At 37.1% G+C, this 26,412-nt stretch overlaps 1 protein-coding gene across 3 annotated transcripts in view; it reads right to left on the bottom strand.

Moving 5' to 3' along the window:
• Positions 1-26,412, bottom strand: part of bcas3 (BCAS3 microtubule associated cell migration factor) — a 295,046-nt gene that overhangs the window by 167,459 nt on the left and 101,175 nt on the right. Inside the window, exon 23 of one of the 3 annotated variants that reach the window (XM_028465309.1) lies at positions 12,235-12,481. The exons of the other annotated variants lie outside the window; for them this stretch is intronic. Coding sequence (XP_028321110.1) covers positions 12,471-12,481 — 11 coding nt within the window. The 3' untranslated portion in view covers positions 12,235-12,470. Of the gene's footprint in view, positions 1-12,234; positions 12,482-26,412 lie in introns of those variants that run through there. 3 annotated transcript variants of the gene reach the window in all.

The raw sequence follows: 26,412 nt of genomic DNA, 5'->3' as shown, positions 1-26,412 counted from the left end.
TGTCAAACTCATTTTAGTTCAGGGGCCAAATAGGCAAGGCAAGGCAAATTTATTTGTATAGCGCATTTCATACTCAAGGCAACTCAATGTGCTTTACATGATAAAACATTCAATTGTTTAAAATCAATAAGAACATTTAAATCAATAAGAACATTTAAATCAATAAGAACATTTAAAATCATCAGTAAAATCAATTAAAATCATCAGTAAAATCATCATGACATCAACAACATGACATAAATCTCTCTCTCAATCATATGCAGTAGAGAAAAAAAGTGCCTTTAACTTTGATTTAAAAATGTTCACATGTGATGCTGACTTCAGCTCTGCTGCAGTTTGTTCCACTTCTTTGCAGCATAACAACTAAAAGCAGCATCACCATGTTTACTGTGAACTCTGGGCTCCACTATCTGACCTGTGTCCATAGATCTGAGAGACCTGCTGGGTTCATACCTGACTAACATGTCACTGATGTATTCTGGACCAAACCCATTCACAGATTTATACACCAGCAGCAGAACTTTAAAGTCTATTCTGAGGCTGACTGGGAGCCAGTGTAAAGAATTTAAAACTGGAGTAATGTGCAAAATACAGACCCGTTTGGCCTTAAAGGGGCCACAGATTTTCAGTGGGAAAAAAGAGCAAAAGCAACATTAATGTGCCTTGGTTTGCACTTCTAAGTATAAATGATATGTAATCAAACGTTTTCCTGATTTTCAGAATTTGGAGAAATTTCGAGGAATATTTTGAGAAAAATTTGCTAGATTTTGGAAAAATTCTGAATTCTTTTAACAATTTGAGATTAGAAAAAACTGTCGTCATGTGATATAAGAAGTGGAAAAATGAGCTCTGCAAATATTGTGGATTTGAATAGAACATTTGTATTTAGAGGGGCTGAGATATCTACAAATTAATTAGTTGGTGATTTACTAAACGTTTCATGTTTTTATCTATCATTTTTACTTTCTCAAGCAGGCCACATTTGATGCTCTAAACGGCCACATTTGGCCCCTGAACCTTGAGCTTGACACGTGTGTTTTAGTCCAAGTATTTCAATTAGTCGTCTTGAGTTGTAAAAATGTGAGAGTGACTGCCCTCTATGGGTTAAAACCTGGTTATTACAATCAAACCTTGCTATTGGCTGAGAATGGAGGTTTGTGACGTTTTGGTGGCTTCCACCACTGTTGGCCCCTCCCCTTTATAAACACTATCACCTGTGGACTTGTAATTAAATTGTAAATAGAGAGTTATAGTGAGTATTAAGTAGCTAGCTAGTTAGTGAGGGAGTAAGAAAAAATCGATTTGGAGATATATTGCGATATTTCACAGTGTGATTATTGCATCAATCCAAAACATTTAGAATGTTTTTTAATCATGTTTTTTAAAGAAAAAAAAAAAAAACATTTAGTTGCGCTTACATCTGTATAGCACGTAAACTCCCAGTCACTAGGTGTCAGTGAACGCACCATCAGACCTTGTAAAACCACCTAGTCACTCCTCTATGACTTTTATTTTGGATTGTACTTTATTTTCATAAAATATACTGGACACTTTTATAGATGTATGTGGTAATTTAAAAACTTAACAGAATCAGATTATGTTGGTTATATTGATACTTATTACAGTTACAGTAGTTAACAGTTACTTCTTCTAGCAAGTTCAAAAATAATGAAATAAACTGTATTTCTCAGTATATTTTGTACTTGTAAAGGTGAAATCTGTAATTAATATTGCGATATATATATCGTGATTTATATTGTGTTGTTTAGTATCGGGATATATAGTATCGTGACACGTGATTCTCTTTGCTCGTTATCACTTCCAAAGTTTCTATTGGTTGAGTTCCGATACAACTTTTTAAATATTGATATCTCGATATGTCGTGATGTATATCATATCGTGACTTGCAAATCATAAATCGTATCATGACAAAGCACAACCCTACTAGTTAGCATAGCGTAAATTTTCTTTGTAGATTTTATAGTATAGACTGGGCGGGTCTAAACTGCTCCAGGAGCCCCGCCCACAAGCAAAGCATTTTCCCAGCGTACCAAACCTCTGGTGTGAGTGTCTCTTTAAGGCTCGGGTGTGAAACTCACAGTTCAACCACTGCTTAAACCAGACTAAACCGACTGTAGGAAGTCATTATGTAATAGGCGTCATGTGATCTCTGTGTGGTTTGGGTTCAGAAAGAGAACATTCTAAGACACAACAGAGGTTTCCAACAGTCATTCTGGTTTGCTAAATGTCCAAAACACCCAAACATCAACAATATCACATTTTTTGAATTAGCAGACAGAAAATAAAGTAGATCAACAGCACAGGGAGGGTGTGGGGGTGGGGGGCAAGGAGCTCCTGCATGTATCAATAAACACTCCTCTTCCGTCTCAGAAGCTTCCTTCTTTATTTGATTAGCTGAACACGAAGAGGGCCTGAAAAACATTGCCGTCATGCTCCTTTGCTTTTCTTCCTCCCAAATTTTCCGTTTGCCCTTAATGGGAATGGGAAGTTTGTGGAGGTGGGGGCAAGGAGGGGGTCTGGGTCTGGCTGCAGCTAGCCTCAGCCTAACCTCCCCCATCTGGACTGCAGAAGGGAGGGGGCAACTTGCCAGCCTCCAGGCGACTCCCAACCCTTCCCAGCTGTTGGCTGTTCAGGGGCACAAGCTTTCTGCTCTCACACTATTTGTGTATTTGGTCACTTTGAGAAAGCTTTTTTTTTTTCATCAATAATTGCCCCCCTCTCCCCCAGCTGCTGACCCCATTGCTCCTGTCCCTGAGCGCAGAGAGGAATGGTTCTAATTTCAGCCCCTGCTCTTCACTGCTGTTGTTAGACTGTTATTCAGAAACATCATTACGTCTTATTTCTGTGATAAATTTGCATTAACACCTTAAACGGACCAGGTACCCGCTGAGCTGGGAGGAGGGTGTTGTTGGGTTTAGTTGTGGGGGCGTGATGCTTACAGTACGCAGTGAATACGCATCCTGGACACTTAGGGGCGGATCCACTAAATGTTTAGGGGTGTTCAAACGTGTGCAAAAGTCACTCCATGCACTAATAAGGGGTACAAACCCCAGGGAATCAGGAGTGCGCGGCTGCTGCGTGTCAAAATGCGCCCTCAATCTATTTAGCGCGTTTCCCTCTGATGAATATGTAAAGTAGGCGGAACTCAGAAGGAGCGTAAAAAAATGGGAGGAGAAAATGCTAATAATTAATGCAGTGGACGCAATGCAATTCATCAAACCAGGAAATGTTTACGATGACTGTTTCATGCACCGAGAATAGTACGACTCACTCATGACTCTCCTTCACATGCGCGCGCACAGACGTGAACAGTGTCTGGTTGAAACTGGTTCAGGCTTAAAGGGAAATTGGCTTCATTTGGCTTTGGCCAAGTCTTATTTTTTTTGGTCCAATTAAAGTTCTTCTCCTGCCCTTGATTCAACCAAAACAAGTGTCACTAAAACAGTCCCAGCGCCCCCTATTGTTTAATCAGAGTATTGAAGCACATACTGTGGTGTGTCTATTTTAATCCACTTTTATTTGCATTGATTTTTAGCTGATTTAGGATATATCCTCTTCACACAGGGCTTTAAATTACCTTTTTAGATTACCAGCCAGCATGGCTCGTAGATTTTTACACCCAATTTCCACTGGATACGAGTCTGGTGCGTTACGTCTCTGCCAGCGGAACTGATAGGTTTCACTTTAGTCTATGTGTTCATTTGCATCGGGTTCACTGCTTCTTCCCAGCTGTGACAGTCCGGAGCCCTCCAGCAGAGATACGCAAGACTTCTATTTCTGGCGGATGCCGGAGCACGACGCAACAACTCGGCACAGAGCAGATACAGTGAAACAGGAAGTACACACTAAACATTAAAAACATCCGGTTACTTTTGAAAGTACAACACTTCAGATCATATTTCAAGTAACTACATCATCAAAATGTCATAATTCTTCTTGTACTCCTTCGTTAGGAACAATGACCTGTTTATCAGTTTGTTGTTGCGTTTACTTCCTGTAACTGTGTTCTCGAGCGATATTTACATAATCTCACGAGAACTCCTCAGTCTCGTGAGGTCAACCGTGGCGCACTCAAAACGCAACCGATGGGGATTGTTGGACGGCGGACAGCGGAGCAAAACCGGATCGGAGCCGTAACGCAGCGGAGACGTATCCAGTGGAAACCCGGACTTAAAGTTACCAGTCATTTTTTGTCCAGTGAAAATAAACGACATTATGAGCCACAGAATAGATTTAGGCGTTCATGTTTCTTTAAATTGTTTTTTATTTTAGTTGATTGCAGAAATACATTAAAATGGCAAAAATATAAACATTTAATTTAAAAACAATGTTGTAACAAATGTCTAAAGGGTGAAATATGGAACTTTGGGTGTGTGAAGTGAACATTTTATAAAGTATATTCTCAACTTAATAAACAAACTGGAACACTGTTTGAATTTAGAAAGAATAGAAATAATTTGTATTAAGAATGACATGTACTGTATATAAAAAAACATGTTTTACTGTATAGTGCACATTTTAAAGGTGAACAAATGGTGGAACACCAGCCACTCTCGACCCGATATCCATTTAGTAATAAAACTCCTCAATTTCTTCTACTTTTCAGATCTTCTGCCATCTAAATTTTCCGCTGTGTCAGCAGCAGCCTTCCTTTTTACACTTCAGGTTTTTCAACACCTGATAAATATCTCCACGTTTTACAATTTTACAACTTAATTTCAGCTCCTATTGGTTGTTTTGTTCCGTTCGTGTTCTGATACCAAACCATAACAATCACGCTAACGTTAGCACGTAGCCAATTGTCGTATGACGCGTCACAACATAGTGTTCATGGGAAATGTAGGATTAGTACAACCAGCAGTGTTGCCAGATATACATTACGTCTTAAAATCTAAACACACACAAAAACCCTCACATTTATTGGAAGAAAATCAGCCCATCTGGCAACAATGACTCATCGTTTCTGCAGCTGGTCGATTCAAACAAACGCAGTGGGATCTGTTTCATTCTTTACCAGCCAAAACGGCTACAATGTTAGGTTGGTGAGTGTTAATCTCTACATCTCTATTAACTAGTGACATGTTCCTTCAGCTCGTTCATCACGTGTTAATGGGCACGCCAACGAGCCAATCACAAGTCAGTATCACACCACTATGTGAAAGCATTAAAGTGTAATAATGAATTAAGAGTGCATTGTGACGGCATATGTTCTTTCTTTCTGAGAGAATCTTCTGATAAACACGGCAGAGAAAAAGACAACCCGTTAACGCTGAATCATCAGATTCTTCTCAACACCAGTTCATACATTTATTAATAAACTATATTTAGGGTTTTTGTTCATTTGTTTGCACACAAACGTTTAAGAGAAAAGTATGAATGTGTTTGGAATAATAAGAGCTTAAAATAACACAATTATTAAGTTTCTCGTAAAAAGATTGAATTTGAAAATGAGTATCAAAAACACAAACCATATGAATTTGTAAAAATATCAGGCTAATAATGATAATAATAATAAATAAACAGCCATTTGGTGTATATCCAAAGTAGTTTTACCGTAGAATGAAGTGAGTATAAGTGAATCAACTATTGAATATGACTTAATTAATGTAAACACTAAACATATGTAGTTTAAGCTAAAGACTATTATTCATCATTCATCTTGTCATTAAGCAAATATTTCAACCTCACAGTCATTATTGTGACATAGTGGATGTATATAATAAAAAAACAGATCAACAATTTTGTCATTAGATATTATACTTATGTAATAAAAGGTGTTATTTCAGTGAAATTATAATTATCTCTTCCATAATATATACTGTTTATTAACAATGCGTACAACATGCTTAGGGTGTATATAATTAATATACCAGATTTTCTGATAAAATGTTTCTTGTAAGTCAAGGCAAATGTATTTATATAAAGTATTTCATACACAAGGAAACTCAATGTGATAAAAAAAAGTGCAACAGAAAACATTCAACAGCTTAAAATCAATAAGAACATTTACAATAATCAGAAAAATCATGAATAAAATCAATAAAAATCATCATCAAACACATGATATCATCAACATGACCAAATATCTCTCTCTCAATCATACGCAGTAGAGAAATACAATTCCTTTAACTTTGATTTCAAAATGTGATGCTGACTTCTTAAGCTCTGGAGATGTTCTTTAGGTGGTAGAAGATGTTTTTGTGATAGATTTGATCTGATGCTGAATGTCAGATCTGAGTCAATCAGAACACCAAGGTTTTTGACTTGGTCTTTATCTTCTAAAGATCCAGACTCAGATACTCACTGATAGCAGCTTTTCCTTTAAATGTACTTTCTTTCACAAAGACTGTGAGAACTATTTATATCAGGTGTCAAAGTCAAGGTCAAGGGACCAAATCCAGACATTTGGAACATCTAATGGGGCCCGTAAGGGAAAAAATGACAGAGAAAACAGGAATTATTGAGTAATTCAGTAATAGATGTCTCAGTCCTTTATATCATGGGTTCTCAACCTTGGGTCAGGACCCCATTTGGGGTCACGAGACACAGATGGCTTTAAAAAACTAATAATATTTTATAAACAATTTGATCTTATTTTTGCTTATTTTTACCCATTTTCTGCAAATCCACCAAACTCACCATATTTTAACCTATTTTCATCACTTTTTCTTGCCATATTTTTTCTCCTTTTAATGTATTTTTGTTACATTTCTCCCATTTCTGACACTTCTACATCACATTTCAATGACTTTTCTGAACATTTTTCCCACTTTCCAGACATGTTCAGCATTGATAAACCATTTCCACCACTTTTACACCTAATGTCACATATGTTGACCCATTATTGTTACTTTTAATCTCTTTTCACCATATTTCATGATTATTTTTACCAATTTAGCTACATTTAAGATTTGTCATGCTCATTATTTGCTAGTTTAAACGAATTGTTTAAATATTTAACACTTTTTCTGTCTGTTTCTGTCCACTCTATTTTGCAACTTTTAACCACCTTTTCCACAATGTTTGATCACTTTGAACCAATTTTATTTGTGATTAAAACAAGGATTTACATTTTCATCACTTATTTTATTCCTTTTATTACATTTTTGTTACATTAATCCTATTTCAATGCCTTTTCTGCTCGTTTTTTCCACTTTCCAGTCATTTTCAGCACTTATAAACCCTTTCCACCACTTTTCCACCTAATGTCACATATGTTGACACATTTTTGTCACTTTTCAACCTCTTTTCGCCATATTTCATTATTATTTTTGCATCTTTTAACCATATTCTGTGGTTTTTAAAATCCCATTTCACCTCCTTTACCACCATTTTTGGTCACTTTGAACCATTTTATTAATGATTAAAACCATGATTTCCATCTTTAAGATGACTATAATAATAATAATAATAAACGTTCCTGGATAACAGTGGATATTATTCAGATCAATAAATAAATGTGGTTATCACAGATTCATAGAACAATGGACCATCATTTTACTGACTTTATGAATCATTTTTAAAATACATTTTACAAAAGATCTGCAAATTTCCTTGCAAATATTCCACAAAAATTCTCCAAAATAATATAATCTTAAAATCAAAGAAACATAATGAAGACAATGAAATTTTAGAGTTTAGATATTGTTGATGCCTAACATACTTTATATATAATGTAAAAATGGAAGTGTAAACTAAAGCAAAAATAATGCTGAAATGAAAGTATAATCTGTGTCCTGTGAACCTAAATGTGATTGACAGTCATGTTTTACACCAACAGTGACGTGAATCTCAAGGACAATATCATGAATTCACTGTAATCTAATGAAAAAACATGGATTCTTTCTTTCTCTGAATGTTATGAACATGTAGAACACAAAGAGTGGTCGTCACACAGCTTCTGAACGGGACACAAGTTTACTTGTGCACTTTCTGACTCATTCCGTGACCCTTTTTTCCATCTTAGATAATACAAGCGTTATTCTCTGCCTTAAGGGCACAATTTACGATGTGTAAAAGTACAACAATATGAGGCACAGCTGAGATCAGCCTTTTTAACGACGTCTAAAGCCGAGGGTAGTCAGTCGCTAAATCCAGCAGCAATGTGTGTTCGAAGACATTTTCACTTATTCAGTCTTTCCTCTTTTTGTTTTTACCAACATCTAATATTATTTCATATCTTATTTAAACACAAAAAGTCAAATAAATGAGAGGAATAATTATTATTACGCCTGTTAGAGCCACAATGACCTACAATGTAACAAAATGTCAAAAAAAAAAATGTATAAACACACAAAATGTAATAACTGGTCAAAAATGTAGTAATAGTGCTGTTTTTAAAAAAAGCAATTTATTTTTAGAAAGTTTACAAAAAATCCAGAAAATCATGAATATATCTTAGTTAAATGTAAGTTAGTGCTTTATGAACAATACAATCATTATATTCTTCATTCATATTAAACATTATATTAGCACTCAGTGATGAAATAATAAACACTAATTAGTTGATAAGATTGTTCATTGTCATTTACTAACATACATTTATTATAAAAATGTTCATTCTCATGTCAAATATTGTTATGCGATTCATTTAAATTAATCAAAAATAATTATTTACAAAGTCTCTAATTAACTAGATACATTTATTATTATTATTATTATTATTATTATGTATTATTTTGTAATATCTAATTGCTCTTTTTTGCCATTATAAACATGGTTTATTCAAATTATCAAAATAAGAATTAATAGTGAATAATTTCCACTTGTTCATAGTATTTTTCTTTAGCAAATAACATTATTTTTGTCAAACCATTTTTTAATGTATTTTATTTCCAGAGCAACTTTTGATAAAAAACAGCTGTAAAATCTCACCTGTACAGAGTGTATTTGTGTGTCTAAGAACACATACAGTATTATATTATACAGTATTGTGTATGTATATATATATATATATATATATATATACATATAATAAATATTACAAGCTTCAGTCTTAAGTAGAAAAATGCAATTAATTACTGAAAATTGTGTGATTATTTAGTTATTATTATTTTTAATTGATTGACAGCCCTAGTTTAAAATGTATTTTTCATATTTCTAACACATTTTACAGTTGGACAATGCTTGTCATCCAGTTTTTTTTAAACATTCAGAAATTCATCCTAATTATGCATCATTTACATTCATTTCCTCCAGAATTCTGTCCCATCTTTTTTAGGTGCATCATCACCTCATTTATATTGAAGTAAACGTTGATATCATGGAATGTGCATGGCAGGCTCACAGGTAGAAAAAAGATTATATTTGACTATGTAAAAATATCAGACACAGACATTGTTTTCTTACAGGAAACACATTTACTTAAAAAGGAACTAAAGCCTAAAACCACTTTTTTCTGCTGTAAACTAACATATTTATATATTTGGTATGAAGTCGTGTATTACAATGTGGCGTATTTTGTTGTGAAACTGTAAAGCCTGATATATGATTCTGTAGCCGCATGTAGCGCTCTACACACACAACTCCTAGCAGCATGGCGGCCAATCACATAGCGACGTGTTCCCCCCAAGTAGAAGTACAGTAGGTTAACCTCTGTGTCATACGCCATAAAAGCCCTCTATGGGTTCAAATCCAACTGTTAATCCATCCATTTTCAGACCAGCTTTGTCCTATTTCAGGCTTGAGGGGGTCTGTCGGTACATATCTCTGGCTAACACTAGGCGCTAGGTGGGCGGGGCCAGACACAGACAAATAACCGCTAACATTCCCTCCTATGGACAATTTAGAGACTCCAGATTGTGGGAGGAAACCCACGCAGCGTGGGGAGAACATGCAAACTCCACATAGAAAGGACCCAAGTTTCCACCTCAGGGCTTGAACCCAGGACCTTCTTGCTGTGAGGAGGACGTGCTAAACACTAATCCACCGTGTGCTCCAACCCGACTAGTCCAATCTGCTATTGGCTGAGAATGGAGGTCTGTGATGTTTTAGAGGCTTCTTACATCACAAACCACTAGGGATGTAACGATTAATCGTAAGGCAATTAAAAATCGATTCATAGGTATCACGGTTCACATCGATACTGTGAAAATTGAATCGCAGTAATATTTTTAAACAGCAGAGGGCGCTATCTATTTATCCTTCTCTTGTCCAGAAGCGTAGGCGGCAGGCGGAATCTCCTACTACTCTCTTTCTGGCCGCCTTCTACTCTTTAACATGTTCATAAATGATTCCTTACCCCTTTAGCACCGAAAGAATATCTGTAATATTACGTGAATATCTGTAAAAGTCAAGTTTTTCTATTAGCTCTGTCTGCTAGCACGTAGCATCTCTCCTTCACTGCTAGAATAGCTGCATGGCAACCGACCACTGGGTTACCAGCTTCCTCTGCTGGTCCAAACAAATATCTGATGTAAATACAGTGGAATTACTGTTTTTTTTTAAGTCCAATTGTTAAGGCACAAAATACATTTTCAGTTGCACTTTTAAAAAGAAAAAGAACTATTATTATTATTGTTTACTATAGAACCAGAATTTAAATGAATAGACTTCTTCTTCATTTGTATTATTCCTTTATTTCATTCAAGATTTATTTTTAGTTAAATTGCAGTGTTTTGAATAGTTTATCAAGGGATTCTTTTTACAATGAAAAATAAAAGGAAAATGTTACAGTATTTTATAGTTTTTCCCGAAAAAAATAAAGGAATATTTTCAGTCATCATTTGTCGACAGTCCCATTTTGTAAAATAGATTGTGAGAGAATCATATCGTGAACCCAGTATCGTGAATCGTATTGTATCGGGAGTTTTGATTTTATAGTAATAATCAAGGCTTTTTTTTTTTTCCAGCATAGATGAAAGTTTGCCAAAACATTAGGGTTTAGTTACTCTTTAGATCAGAGGAAAAACCAAAAACAGATTCTAAATTTAGCACAATGTTCCTGAGATATCTGAGATAACTGAATAATTAGATGATAACTTATGGTTTGCTGTCGTGTTAACTCACTGCTGTAGGATTGGATGGTCTAAAAGACCAAATGTGGCCCCTGTGGTTGAAAGCCAATGCCAATTAGCTTATTTCTCAATCCGCGTACCCCCATTGTCTGACTACAACATTTTACTCAGAAGTTTGTGATAAGACATCTATAGATCATAATGATGGAATAAATGAGTGATTAAACACGTTTTAAAAAATCACATTCTGTAAATAAGTGAATGAAACAGTATTTAGTGCTTCCTGAATAGATTAATTTCTATAGTTTTTATTATTTACAGTCATTTCCAGCCTGATGTGGGACCATGTTCTAAACAAGATCATTTCTATCATCATTTTATGTGTTTTGTTTGTCTTCTCTTTTTATTATTCTGTATATATGTATGTTTTTGTTGTACTTTTTGTGTGTCGTTGAAATTATTAGTGTTTTTTTTTTTTTTTATTGTTTCTTATGTCGTTTTGTACATTTCTGTGTTATTTCTGTGAATTTTGTAGTGATTATGTTTCCTCTTATTTAGCGTGCTTTTGTTGTTGCTGGTATTAGCATTTTTCTATCTAGCATGTTTTTGGTGTAATTTTGTGTATTTTGTTGTCAGTTCTTTCTTATTATTTAGCATATTTTTATCTTATTGTGTGTTTTGTTGTCATTTTGTGAGTTGCTGGTAATTATTAGTATGATTATAATTTTAACTAAAAATAAACGTTATAAAAACCCATATTTAAATGCTTTCATTTGTAAATTTCTCTCTCTCTCTCTTGAGAGTCATGAGATGACTTGTTTTACATATTGTTATATTAATAAAGATGAATTGAATATTGATGTTTAGTGCTGTCAGAAATCAGTTATTAAAAGAAAGGCTGAAACAACAGAAATCATTGTGGTTAAGAAAACAACTTCAGAGTCTACTGTGGACAGATCATAATTTAGCTTTAATCCACATAAAAGCAAACTACAGCATAAAGGATGATGTTCTTTAAAACGCATAAAAATAAATACATTTCTACAGACTAAGCACATGGACACTTGGTCACGTCATAATGTTGACGACATTTGTTCAGCTGTCACTGACCTATTGAAACCAAACACAATAATAATAAGTCGTACGCGTTTACAAGTATTCCAAAAAGTGGATTAAATAACTTAACAAATAATTAAGATACAACGTTTTTTACAGTATCTTATTTTTTGACTGAGCTAATGATGCTAATAGCATGAGAAAAACAAGCACATACAGATAAAGATAGAAGGAGAAAGCTGTCCGTCTTCTATTCATCCTCCTCCCGCCTGTCCTCTTCTCTCACATAAATGAATATAAATGATCAAACATGGAATGGTTAACGTAAACCAATGGATGAATAGATAAAAACTGGTTCTGATGGATACATGGTTGCAAATGAAAAGAAGGCTGAAAGAAATGAGTGAAATGAAAACTAGCAGAGAGAGGGGAGCCATTTTAGGAAAAACCTGCAGAAGACAGAAAGAAACAAAAAAAGTACTTTTAAATATGTCGACTGGTAAAACAAATGTCTGCCATTTTTTATCTAAATAATGACATTAATAATAATAATAACTTATGTGGCCCTTCTTTAATTGCATGAAGCAAAGTGAAATGGGAATTAAAGGCTGGATGCAGCTTGCTCCCACTTTTAATTAAGCCCACACTGATGATGTGCTTGAACACCTATAAAATAAATATATAAATAACATAACATCCTATGAGAGCTGGAGATAGGCACCAGCACACCCTGAAAAAAGGAGCAAGCGAGTGAAAAAATTGATGGATAATTCAATAATATAATGTTAATAAATAAAATAAAAAAAACATGTTTTATATTATGATCGATAAAGCCGTTCGTGTAGGTTATTTTTTAACTAAAAATGATCACAACAAGCATTTCAAAGGCACCGCAGTAAAATACAGGCTGGATGTTTGACTTTTTTGAAAGAAACTGTTACATTTGCATCGTCTTTGTTTGGTCCGTCGCAATCAAACACTCAAAAACACAGTTTAATCTGCCAGTCACAATAACACACTCAGTGCCATTGACATGATAATCCGTCATTTCAAATTCAAACGCTCAGTGCCATTGACGAGAAAACTACTAGAATACACCCTGGAGGAGGTCCCTCATCAATAACTGTAGTATGATGTAGTGACCAACTGTGCCCTGAAGGGGGCAGCAGCGCACCTTTAGATGAGAGATTAGCCACTGATGCTACCATTATCTAAGGAGAAAGAAGCAGGAACAAGTGCGATTATGGCACTATGAAGTGATATAGTGACGTATCCAGCAGCTCACAGCACCACATAACACAGAACATGTGTGGACCTGAGTGGATTATTGATAATGTTGCAATCGTGAGATAAAACCATGAACTAATCGGGCCAAATGGGTCATCTCTGCGTGTCGGGAGGAAGAGGAAGTTACGTCTGTGTGATTGACCATCAGAAACCTCGTCTCAGTATTGTTATTTTTTTAAAAGGAAACCAATGTTCAGATATTACAGTTTTCAATAAAGCAAAAAAAATTGCTTCAAAGTGACTGAGTGATTTTTTTTTTTTTTTTAGAAAAAGCCTGTTTTCTTTTGTTTTCTGTTTTGCTCTGAAACTGGCAATTTGTGTGAAACTCGCTCTGCTCTATTCAACTGCTGATTACAAAATAACGAAACAAGTCAGAAACGCATTTTTTTTTCAGATGAAAGTAGAGACTTTAATCTTTCAGAATCTGGTGTCAGATTTCAGATAGTCATAGTACAAAATATTCTGTTGGTCTTTAAAAATCAGTCAAAATGCTCTAAAACGGCTGGCACTGAATGAGTTAACACAGCAGCTGGGAGACACAACGTTTCACAACCTTTCAGAGACATAAATCCTGGGAGGGAAATCTGAGAAATCAGGTGGACTAAACGTATAGGGTAAACATGCGCCAGAACGTTTAAAAACTCAGGAAAATGTACAGGTTTCCCAGGGACCCTGAACGCATCTCGGTAACAGTTAATCTAAAAGGCCGTAACTCTGCTAATATTTTTATGAAATAAAACAGTAGGTGGTGATGTGCACCTATTAAAGTTGATTGCAACACGCCAATAACCAAGAAAGGGGAAAGAAGAATATTTGATCTATCCGAGAAATTCCACCAGTTTCTGAAAGCTAAAGAGATGCTCCTTACATTCAGTATCATGTCAATACGGTAATTTTACGGACATGTGACGGAATCATTAAGGTCCTTTGCTTCTGTTTCCGTTTTTGTTTCCAAAAAGTTCCGCATTCATAAAGACACAAATAGTTTGCTGAGGAGGTGAATGGAGGCTGTCCTCTGGTACATGAATAAATTGTGTTATAAAAGAAAGAAAGAGAGTTTTGTTTCTCCGTTTACACGGAGACAGAGAGGTAAGAGTTTCCAAAAACTTCCACTCTGGAGCCCGTTTTTAAAAAGTTCAGTTTTCAAGCACCAAAACACCATTGCCGCGTAAATGCACTGACAAAACACAACAAAACTTTTGTGTTTTCACTAGAAAACGTTCTCGTGTAAACAAGGACTAAAGTAGCTGCTTTGTTTTGACGAAATCATCACACAAGCAGCAGAGAGAAGAGAAAAACTAAAGTCCAAGATGGATTGAAAAAGACCAAATTATGGAGGATTAAACATTTTAGCAGTAAGATCACCTGGATGATAAAACCTCCATGGAGGTTCAGAAAACCAATGAGCCACTGAAATAAACTTAAAATGTCGGAAGTTAAGGTAAAATAAGTTCAATTTCTAAATGAGTAAATGTTATTCTACTTTTCCGTAGTCTTTACGTGTACATTCATTTTTATGCTTTTTAAACCTTATGGACAATAACACCTTATTCATCGACTATATTGTACTTTTTCGTTACAAGGTAGATTCAAGAAAACGTTGAATAATTTTTGAGTACAAGTGTCCTCTTTTATAGGGTCACATATGGTGAAAATATGGTCACCTTAATTAATGTAAACACTGTACCAGAATCAGTGACTTTACGTGACATTACATCATCCCAACATGGCTGCTCCACATGGACTGGATTTGAAAGCAGAAAATCCTTCAAAAAAAAGCACTTTAAATGTGTGTGCACATGTTTTGTTTATTGGTAATACATGAAATACATGTTATGCTCTATACCTCTCCACAGGTACACCTTTAATGGTATAGCTATATACTGCATACAGTATCTGGGCTGTTCTCAGTTTAGAAACTCTGGACTTTTCCTTCCTGTGTGTGTGTGTGTGTGCGCGCACGTGTGTGTGTTAGTGCTTTGCCTCATTAGCATAAATCTTGTGTGTTGTGATGTTCCTGCGTGTAAGCGTAATGGCTGAACTTGCCGAGGTCGTGTTGGCCCATCTTAACTCAATTAAAAGGAAATAAGATTGTTGTGACCGAGCCATGAACCACGTTGTTCAGCTGAAAGCATGTCTGATGAAACACACACACACACACACACACACACACACACACACACACACACACACACACACACACACACACACACACACACACACACACACACACACACACACACACACACACACACACCTAGTCTGCTAAACCAACTCTTTCTTCTTACCATGTCATACAGGTTTAGGCATAACTGGTTTAGAACTGAATTGTTAAATAAAATATACATATATAAGCTATATATTAGGTATGTGAATATTATCGCATTAATTCTTTTTGCGCTAATATTTCCACGAAAAATGTACAAATACAATACACTGAAACTTTTTCAAACAAAAAACTCCACTTCTATGAAAATGCAGCAGTGTGTGAATATGTACTGCACTTATGTGATAGAACGTCTTTTCACTAATGTGAAAAGACGTTCAAAAGTCACCCAAACAAGAGTCTGACTAAGCCATATAATTTTTTTGGTATCAAACCCACTACAATTGGTGTCAGAAGTGGGACATGGCTAGTCGCAGGAGGCACAAGGGTCAACTACAGAAACAGGAGGAGGAGGAGGAAAATGGCTCACTGGAGGGGGAAGATAAAGCTTCTACCAAACACCCCATAGCTGAGCTGGTGTCGATAATGAAGGAATTCCTGGACGGACAACAGAGGAGAAAAAAGGGCCTGCTGGGGGAGCTTCGTGGGCTGAGGGTGGCTATTCCAGACCGGCGCACTTCACCTCCACAGCTACTACCCCAGAGGTCTCTGCCGCCACAGCGGCTGTCCAAGGCATCTGCTTTAACTGAGATATTCAGTAGTCCTCGTATGAGGGGGCTACAAACCCCTAGTGGCACAAGAGTGGTAGTGCAGCCTGGTCACCACCTGGGGGAAGAGCCAGAAGTTACTTCATTTAACGACAATTTTGAGGGGAAGGCGGATCAAGACCAGTCTGGAGGCAGTTCAGTGATCCTAAAATTCCACCCTATCATCGCGAAGAAGACATTGAAAATTATCTGTTACGGTTCGAGCGTATTGCAAAAACATGGCGATGGCCAGAGTCAGAATGGGCATGCCGGCTGGTCCCAATTCTCTCTGGGAAAGCACTCAAGGCATATTCTGCCATGGATAACGAGGAAGCACATAGCTATACCTGCCTGAAGAATGCACTGCTCACCAAGTTTTATATTTCTCCAGAGACGTACCACCAGCATTTCCGAGTAGCCTCTGTGCCATGTGGGGAAACGCCTACAGAGACGTATCATCGGCTTAAAGGGCTCTACCGGCGTTGGATTCGACCAGATCAACTGTCCAAGAATGCAATTGGGGAGCTGATCATCATGGAGCAGCTGCTTGGGGTTCTGCCGACAGACGTCAGGACCTGGGTGAAGGAGCATGAACCTGAGGATGGTATCACCACTGCAAGGTTGGCCCTGCAATACCAGAATGCCCATCGAGGTCCCTCTCGCTTCTCCAGTTCTGGCCAGCGTCTAGCTTCACCGCCTGGAGCACCAGGCTCCTCGTGTTGAGAATGAGCAAGGGGGGAGCCAACCTACACTAAAAACTGAGAAACTGGTTTTTGTGAACGGTCAGCAGGCTGAGGCACTGCTTGACAGTGGGAGCTTCACCTCCCTGATCAAGAGGAGTTTGGTTCCTGTCAGCAGTATAGACTATCGCTCCAAGACAGACATTGTTTGTGTTCATGGTGACTGTCATGTTTACCCCAAAACAGAGGTCTCTGTCAAGATAGAGGAGCAACAGTATCTCATGACTGTGGCGGTAGTCGACAATCTGCTAAAGAACTTAACAATTGGACTTAAAAAAAAAAAAAAAGTCATTGCACTGATTTACGTCAGATATTTGTTTGAACCAGCAGAGGGTGCTGGTAACCCAGTTGTCAGTTGGCATGCAGATATTATTGCAGTAAAGAAGAGACGCTATGCTAGCAGACAGAGCTAATAGAAAAATGTGACTTTTACAGATATTCACATAATATTACAGATATTCTTTTGGTGCTAAAGGGGAAAGGAATTCTTTATGAACATGTTTAAGAGTATAAGGCGGCCAGAAAGAAAGTAGTAGCAGATTCTGCCTGCAGCCTACACTTTTGGACAAGAAGGATGAATAGATAGCGCCCTCTGCTGTTTAAAAAAAGTACTGCGATTCAATTTTCATAGCATCGATGTGAACCGTGATACCTATGAATCGATTTTTAACTGCCTTACGATTAGTCGTTTCATCCCTAGTGCCTGCAGTTACGCGCTTCTCTCCTCTGCGTATTCTTCGGTCCATGCTCCTGATACGCCCAATGCGCGTAAGTAGAGCAAAACCGTGTAGTCTGTGAATGAAGGTGGGCTGAAGGAAAGGAGGTGGTGATGTAATTTTTTTTGGGCTGTGCAGAAATCACGAAACCTGGAGTTTTCTCAACGCTTGTAAATGTCATTGAAATCTGTGAAAAATTATAAAAGTTCACTTTTAATTTTTTTTTTTTTTTTTTTTTTTTTTTTTAATTTATTTATATAGCGCATTTCATACTCAAGGCAACTCAATGTGCTTTACATGATAAAACATTCAATTGTTTAAAATCAATAAGAACATTTAAATCAATAAGAACAATTAAAATCATCAGTAAAATCAATTAAAATCATCTGTAAAATCAATTAAAATCATCAGTAAAATCAATTAAAATCATCAGTAAAATCATCATTACATCAACAACATGACAAAAAATCTCTCTCTCAATCATACGCAGTAGAGAAAAAAAGTGCCTTTAACTTTGATTTAAAAATGTTCACATTGGATGCTGACTTCAGCTCCGCTGGCAGTTTGTTCCACTTCTTTGCAGCATAACAACTAAAAGCAGCATCACCATGTTTACTGTGAACTCTGGGCTCCACTATCTGATCTGTGTCCATAGATCTGAGAGACCTACTGGGTTCATACCTGACTAACATCTCACTGATGTATTCTGGACCAAACCCATTCACACATTTATACACCAGCAGCAGAACTTTAAAGTCTATTCTGAGGCTGACTGGGAGCCAGTGTAAAGACTTTAAAACTGGAGTAATGTGCTCTGACCTCTTTGTTCTGGTTAAGACCCGAGCTGCAGCGTTCTGAACCAGCTGTAGCAGTTTGATGCTCTTTTGGGGGATTCCTGTCAGAAGACCATTACAGTAATCCAGTCTGCTGGAGATAAAAGCATGGACCAGTTTCTCCTGATCTTTCTGAGCCATTAAACCTTTCACTCTGGAGATGTTCTTTAGGTGGTAGAAGGCTGTTTTTGTGATAGATTTGATCTGACTGCTGAATGTAAGATCTGAGTCAATCAGAACACCAAGGTTTTTGACTTGGTCTTTAGCTTTTAAAGATCGAGACTCAAGATAATTGCTGACAGCAGTCCTCTTTTCCTTGTTACCAAAGACAATCACCTCCGTCTTGTCATGGTTTAGTTGAAGGAAGTTTTCACTCATCCAGCAGTTTACTTTTTCTAAACAGTCACACAGCACCTCAATGGGACCATGGTCATCTGGGTTCAGTGATAGATATAGTTGTGTGTCATCTGCATAGCTCTGATAATCAACCTTACAGTTCTGTAAAATTTGTCCTAAAGGAAGCATGTAAAGGTTAAACAGAAGGGGTCCAAGAACAGATCCCTGAGGAACCCCACAGGACATTGGTAATCTGTCAGATTCAAAGTTTCCAATGCTTACAAAATAGCTTCGCTCCTCCAAGTATGACTTAAACCATTGCATTACTTTTCCATTTAGTCCAACCCATGTTTGCAATCTTTGCAACAAAATTGTATGATCTACAGTGTCAAATGCAGCACTTAGATCCAACAGAATGAGAACAGATACTTTTCCTGAATCAGTGTTCAACCTTATGTCATTGATCACTTTGATAAGAGCAGTTTCAGTGCTGTGATGAGAACGAAAACCTGACTGAAATTTATCAAATATTTTGTTGAATGTTAAGAATTGACTCAGTTGGTTGAAGACCACCTTCTCAATGATCTTGGCCATGAATGGAAGGTTGCTGATTGGTCTATAGTTAGCCAGTATAGAGGCATCCAGTGTTCTCTTTTTAACAGCGGTTTCACAGCAGCTACTTTCAGGGATTTTGGTACGGTGCCTGATTGGAATGAGCAGTTAATTATCTGACACAAATCAGTGACAATTGACTTTACAACAGTTTTAAAGAAGTTTGAGGGTATTGTGTCAAGGCAACACGTTGATGGATTCAGCTGCTGAACAGTCTCCTCTATTGTTTTTGGGTTCACTGTAATAAACTCTAACATTGTAATTGACTCATCCCTCAGTGGTTGAAGCTGTTCAAGCTTTTTGTGATTTTGCTGGTTTGTTCTGATGTTTGACCTTATTGATTGTATTTTTTCATTGAAATATACAGCAAATTCATTGCATTTTCCAGCTGACAGTAATTCAGGGGCTATCTGATCTGGGGGGGTTGTGAGCTTTTCAATTACAGAAAACAACGTGCGAGAGTTGTTGACATTTTTGGCAATAATTTCAGAAAAGTATTGCTGCCTTGCTTTGAACAAGCCATCATTGAATTTTCGCAGACTTATTTTGTACAGTTCTAGATGAATTTGGAGTTTTGTTGATCTCCATTTACGCTCAGCTCTTCTACAGTCAGATTTCAAATTCTGCATTATCTCAGTCCTCCTCCAAGGTGTTTTCTGTGTGTTTGGTTTTCTCTTAGTTTTGATTGGAGCCACCACATCTATGACATTACAGACGTTTCTATTATACTCATCCAGAAGATCATCAACTGTCTCAGCACTCAATGTTGGTGTCATTGCTATGGCTTCCATAAACTGTGCACTTGTGTTCTCATTTATGTACCTTTTTTTTAAACACACAGAAGTAGGGGGAACAGATGTTACAGTCTCTAGGTCAAAAAAGACACAGAAATGATCAGATAGAGCTAAGTCTCTTACATCAACAGCAGAGATATCAACACCTTTAGAGATAACCAGATCCAAAGTGTGACCTTGAGTGTGTGTCGGACCAGTCACATGTTGTGTAAGACCAAAAGTATCCATTAAAGCATACAGTTCTTTGGCAGTATTGTCCATGTTATTGTCTACATGAATATTTAAGTCACCTGTTATTATTAAAAAGTTGTATTCAGTGCATACAACTGACAGCAGTTCAGCGAACTCATCCATGAATTCTCCAGAATATTTTGGGGGTCTATAAATGACTAAAAACAGAACTCTTGAATCACCCTTCAGTAAGAATGACATATATTCAAAGGAGATAAAATCACCAAATGTTATTTCTTTGCACTGAAATATTGATTTAAAAATGGCAGCAACTCCACCACCTTTCCTGCAAGTACGACACTTATTTAAATAAATAAAGTCTTGTGGCGCACTTTCATTGAGAATAGTATTACTGATACCATCATTCAACCATGTTTCATTAAGAAATAAAAAGTCCAAGTGATGTGTCAAAATAAAATCATTAATTATTAGTGACTTGTTAACAAGAGATCTAACATTAAGAAGAGCTAATTTTAAAGACTTTACTGGAGACACTGGTGGACCTTTTGGATGACATGTTATAGGAGTCAAATTTTTATCTCTATAAAGCTTTTTGCTTTTCTTTAATTTCACAATTTTACCTGTGTTACCTGTCACCACAGGAATTAAAGAAGCTGCATTAACTCCATAGGGCCCTGACTTTTTCTGGTTGTTCCTGAAAATAGAGCTATTGCAGTCTGGACCCAGCACACATCAGACCTGTGTCGCTCTAAGTTGAACACAGCTGGCCTGAGGAGAAGAGTGATCCTGAGCCTGGTATCGTCGAGGAGGGATGGGTGGTGCAGATTGACCATGGTGGGGTAAAGGGTGGGGTGTTAGTCTTGTGCCAGCCAGAACCAGCTCGTTCATCTGGGCAGTTAAATCCAAGAAGGCAGGGGTAGGAGAGAAGCTGGATGAGGTGGAAGTAGGTGAATTTTGGGGTGAAGCAGGTGGGTCCTGAGATGCGGGGGTTGGGTTGACCTCTTCATTTTGGCGATTTTTATTTCTTGCTGGAAGCTCATTGACTCCATGTTCTTTCCTTGTTGTTTTGTTCTCCGATGGTACATGTTGTCCTCTGTCTTTATCAGAACTGATAGCAGTGTGACTGGTGAAGTAAAACAAGTTGGATGTGAAGAAACGCCTTCATTGATAAACAATATAACAGGTTGATTTGACCAGATTATTGATCAGATTATTGCAGTGTGACTGAGGATCGACCGCGTTCTTCTGTCCGAGTCACAGTTAAAATCTCTCTCCTTGATCATCATCGTCATCGTCATCATCATCATCATCATCATCATCATCATCACTATATAGTGTGACAGAGTTAGATGATGGAGATATGATGTAATAACGCGTCCACAGAGCGTCCTGCTTCATTACAGAGGTATGTTTACAGTGAAACAGAACTATTAACTTCTATAATACACAGTTTTAAATATAAATAGTTTAAAGCGACCTGAGCTGAGCCTCATTAAAATATGTGTGAACAGTTTGTGTTCCATCCTCATCTGCATATGACAACTTGTTTCACTCTGTAGTGAATCAAACTGTGACTTTACGTTGGACATAGTATGAAAATAGTTGAATCACTGTGACCAGAAGTCTGCATCTGTCAGAGTTTTAATTAATCGCGAAGCAGCAGCTGAGTGATCACAGCTGCTGCTGCGTGACGCACGAGTCCGTGTGGCTTCAAATGTAACTAAGTCCATATTTCTAGTGTAATATAATGTTTCACCTTATGGGGGCGCTGCACTTATTCCAGGGTTAGAAGAACGTAAAAGGAAAAGGACTCACGCACACCGGAGAATGCACGTAAAGCCAGATTTGAATAGGAACTCATACATTTCAGGGCTCTTCCACCCACAGTGCGTAACTGGGATGAAGGCGTGCAGCGAATGACTTAAGTACAGGTGGAGAATAGCACACAGCCAGAAACGGCGCTGCTTTTTGGACTTACGCACATGGGAGAATAGAGCCCTAAATAAGCAATCATTTTGTTAAGAGGCTGACTTTTAATGAAGCCAAAACCTGCATATAAGATATATTACACATTTCCCTTCGAAAAAAATAATAAACCATTTCAGAATAAACACATTCCTCTGCAATAACTTGAGAGTGTAATTTACAAATTCACAATATGCGATTAATTGCAATTATTTACAGTCTGATTTGCTATTAATTTTAAGATATGAACACATGCATATGGCTTTGATGATAGAGGTTAAAACATGGTTCAGTAATGAAAGCAGTAATTGTTTCTGTTTCTCTGTTTGAATGTAGGGTAGTTTTAACATCTCGGATCACATCCTGTGTGCAGCATGCTAAGTACCAGAGCCTTTATGCATCTAATGACAATCCCAGTGGTGATTTTACAGAGGTGAGTCACTGGTTAATCCTCCGTCCTCAAGCCCTGCTTGTGAAATAACCGGTGGAATTTAATCCACAACAAAGAGGAGCAGGGGTTAAGTCTGGATTGTCTCCTCTGTTACTTTCCATTGGTTTGTTTTAATACTGCGGGGTTCAAATCACATGAATACATCTTGGAGTGGGTATTTCTGGATGAATTTAGCAGAAATGTGTAGTGTAGTGAGGCAGAAGTGATGGTGGTAAATTAATTTCTCAAACATATGTTAAACAGAATTAGATGAGCTCAAACTTCGCTGAGATATGTGGAGCTTAGCATATTGTGTCTGACAACAACGCACACAGTAGCTCAGGGCTAAAACTCATCTGTGACTTATGTGGATTTCATCAACATTCAGATTTACTCTGACTGTGAAACAAAAGGTGTCCGATTAGATCGCAGTCTGTGGACGAGTAAACACAAGTCGTTTGTTACCAAAAAGATGATGAAACACAAAGATCTAAGAACACTTTAGTTAAAATGAAATACAGTTTGACTTTGAGTGCTAGCAAAATGTTTGTAAGTTAAATGAATTATATTCTAAAAACACCAAGTGAATGGTTTTTGGAAAGAAAAAAAAAAAAAGAGAAAGTGATAAGTCCACAGAAAGTGTATATGAAAGTATGTTTTTAGGTATTTTGATTAACATAAAGCATCTGTGCTCAAAAATATCGAGGAGTATTGGAACAATTAGTAAAGCCAAGTATTTATTACCATAAAAAACACTACACAATCCCTATTATACCATCATCCTACCAAATCTGTCTGACTGTCCAATCTACAAATATCTACATTACACATAAAGAGTTCATCCGATCATGAACCAACCATGCTGGTCACAAAGAGCACACCAATTGCTCAAATATGTTGATATAATGAAGTTACTGTACATACATCGCTTGTGTTGCAAAAAATAAATAAATAAATAAATAGCTACAAACAATAACTTAATGCAGTGGTCCTCAAAAATGTTTGGCCCAAGTACCGTCTTATGTCCGACTACCACATTTTACCCAAATTCTATAATAAAACCATCTATAGATCATAGTGATGGAATGGATAAGTAATAAAACACATTATAAAGAATCTCATTTAGTCAATAAGTAAAGTCAATCAGTATTTAGTGCCGACTGAATAGATTTATTTCTATAGTTTTGATCATTTCTGGTGTGTGACCAAGACTGACTCTTGAAGTTTCAGTTCATGTTCTTATTTAGATCATCTCCATCATTATTATGATAATCATTTTTAACTTAAAATAAACATTATAAAACCCATTATTTTCAATTCTTTCATTTGTTAATTTTCCTTTCTCTGAAGTACGCTCTGTAGTGCCATCGCGTATGTGACTTAAGGGGGGAACATAATTCCAGTTTCCTGATTGTCCACACATCTCTCTAAAGAATGTGTATCTGTGTGTGTGTAGAATGTGCGTGTGTAGAATGTGTATGTGTAGATTGTAGGGATGTAACGATTTAAAAGTGCAACTGAAAATGTATTTTGTGCCTTAATAATTAGACTTAAAAAAAACCAGTCATTGCACTAATTTACGTCAGATATTTGTTTGAACAAGCAGAGGGCGCTGGTAACCCAGTGGTCGGTTGGCATGCAGAAATTCTTACAGTGAAGAAGAGATGCTATGCTAGCAGACAGAGCTAATAGAAAAACGTGACTTTTACAGATATTCACGTAATATTACAGATATTCTTACGGTGCGTAAGGTGGTAAGGAATCATTTATGAACCTGTTTAAGAGTAGAAGGCGGCCAGAAAGAAAGTAGTAGCAGATTCCGCCCGTCGTCTACAATTCAGGACAAGAGAAGGATAATTAAATAGCGCCCTCTGCTGTTTAAAAAAAGTACTGCGATTCAATTTTCACAGTATCGATATGAACCGTGATACCTATGAATCAATTTTAACTGTCTCACGATTAATCGTTACATCCCTAGTAAAATGTGTATGTGTAAAGTGTGTATGTGTAGAATGTGTATGTGAAGAATGTGTATGTGTAGAACGTGTGTGTGTAGAATGTGTATGTGGTGTAACACTGTAAAATAGCCTAGATCTAACATTAAAAACCAGCAACAACAGGAACAGATTTATATCAAACTACAAACAAGTGTTAAATGAGTTTTATAAGCAATAAAAACAGATTATATTATTTATTAACAATATGGATGATTAAAGTTGTAGATATGGGGGTCATGTGATTTGTGTTGATTGTGTGGGTGTGTACAGTAGTTGTTGGTGTGTTAACGTGTACATAAAATATGTTTATTGAGTTATGGCACATCTAGGTTTTCTTTCGTTTATGCTGCAATAAATGTTGTACTTTTCTTTTCTGTTGTAATGTTGCCATGAAAATAGAAGTTGATTTGTGAATCGTGGTTTGCCTCAGCATCCATTCATCCATTTTCTGACCCGCTTGTTCCTGTTTTTCAGGGTGGCGGGGGTCTGCTGGTGCCTATCTCCAGCTCACACTGAGTGATAGGCAGGGGTACCCCCAGGACAGGGCACCAGTCCATCGCAGGGCAACTACATACTGTATATATATATATATATATATATATATATATATATATATATATATACATTTATTTATTTGACACTATGGTGAAGGGGCAGAACTCCATAAGCTGCCATTAATTTTTCTCAAACTACTGTAGATACGTGTTGACATATGTGTGTATGTGCATTTTGTTGATTATCAATGAACCACTGATTTTATATGTAATATGTTTAACATGCATATGCATATGAACTGTCTTTACCTTGATTGTTTCTTTTTTTGTTGTTTATTTATTTGACTTTATTTTAGAGTTTCTTCTCTCTTTTATGACCTGTTACTATGCATTTCACTCCATTTACACATGAATATTCCCAACGTAAGCATATGAAACACGACTGACTCTAAACTACAGAAAGATGAGGTGAAAGAGAGTGTAGTAAAGTACTCTTGATGAGTTGCATATGCATTGTTGGCACGTCACAGTCTGTGCAACCATGTGCACGAGCTACTGTCTGCTCACTTTGATATTCTGTTTTCCTGAATGCCACAACACCCCAGGACATGGCCATATGCCATGGGCTCGGCCTGATGATCAGCGCCACTACGGCCTCGCATGACAGCTCACCCCGCACACGCACGCACGCACACACGCGCACGCGCACACGCACACACACACACACACACACACACACCCACACACACACACACACACTAGTTCTGACAGATGGGTGAAAAGGTGGGCCATGTCATGTGTGAAGTGAACAGAGTGGAGGGAGGGTGTGAGCAATTATACTGAAACAGGCTGAGGATACACAGCAACGTGTGTGTGTGTGAGAATGTGTCGGAAAAAAGACGAGTTCACATACACACATACATACACACCATCTCCGCCTGGAAACCCCCACACTAGGAGACAATCACCTCAAAAACACTGGATCATGTTCCACGTCACATTGTCCTGCAGTGCTACCATGACTCAGTTATCAATCACACACACATTCAGGGAGAACATGTAAACTCTGCA

This window comes from Gouania willdenowi, chromosome 13 (assembly GCF_900634775.1).
Source record: "Gouania willdenowi chromosome 13, fGouWil2.1, whole genome shotgun sequence".
Taxonomy (NCBI): domain Eukaryota; kingdom Metazoa; phylum Chordata; class Actinopteri; order Blenniiformes; family Gobiesocidae; genus Gouania; species Gouania willdenowi.
The sequence above is the reverse complement of the archived record's forward strand: the minus strand, read 5'-3'. Positions and strand labels throughout refer to the sequence as shown.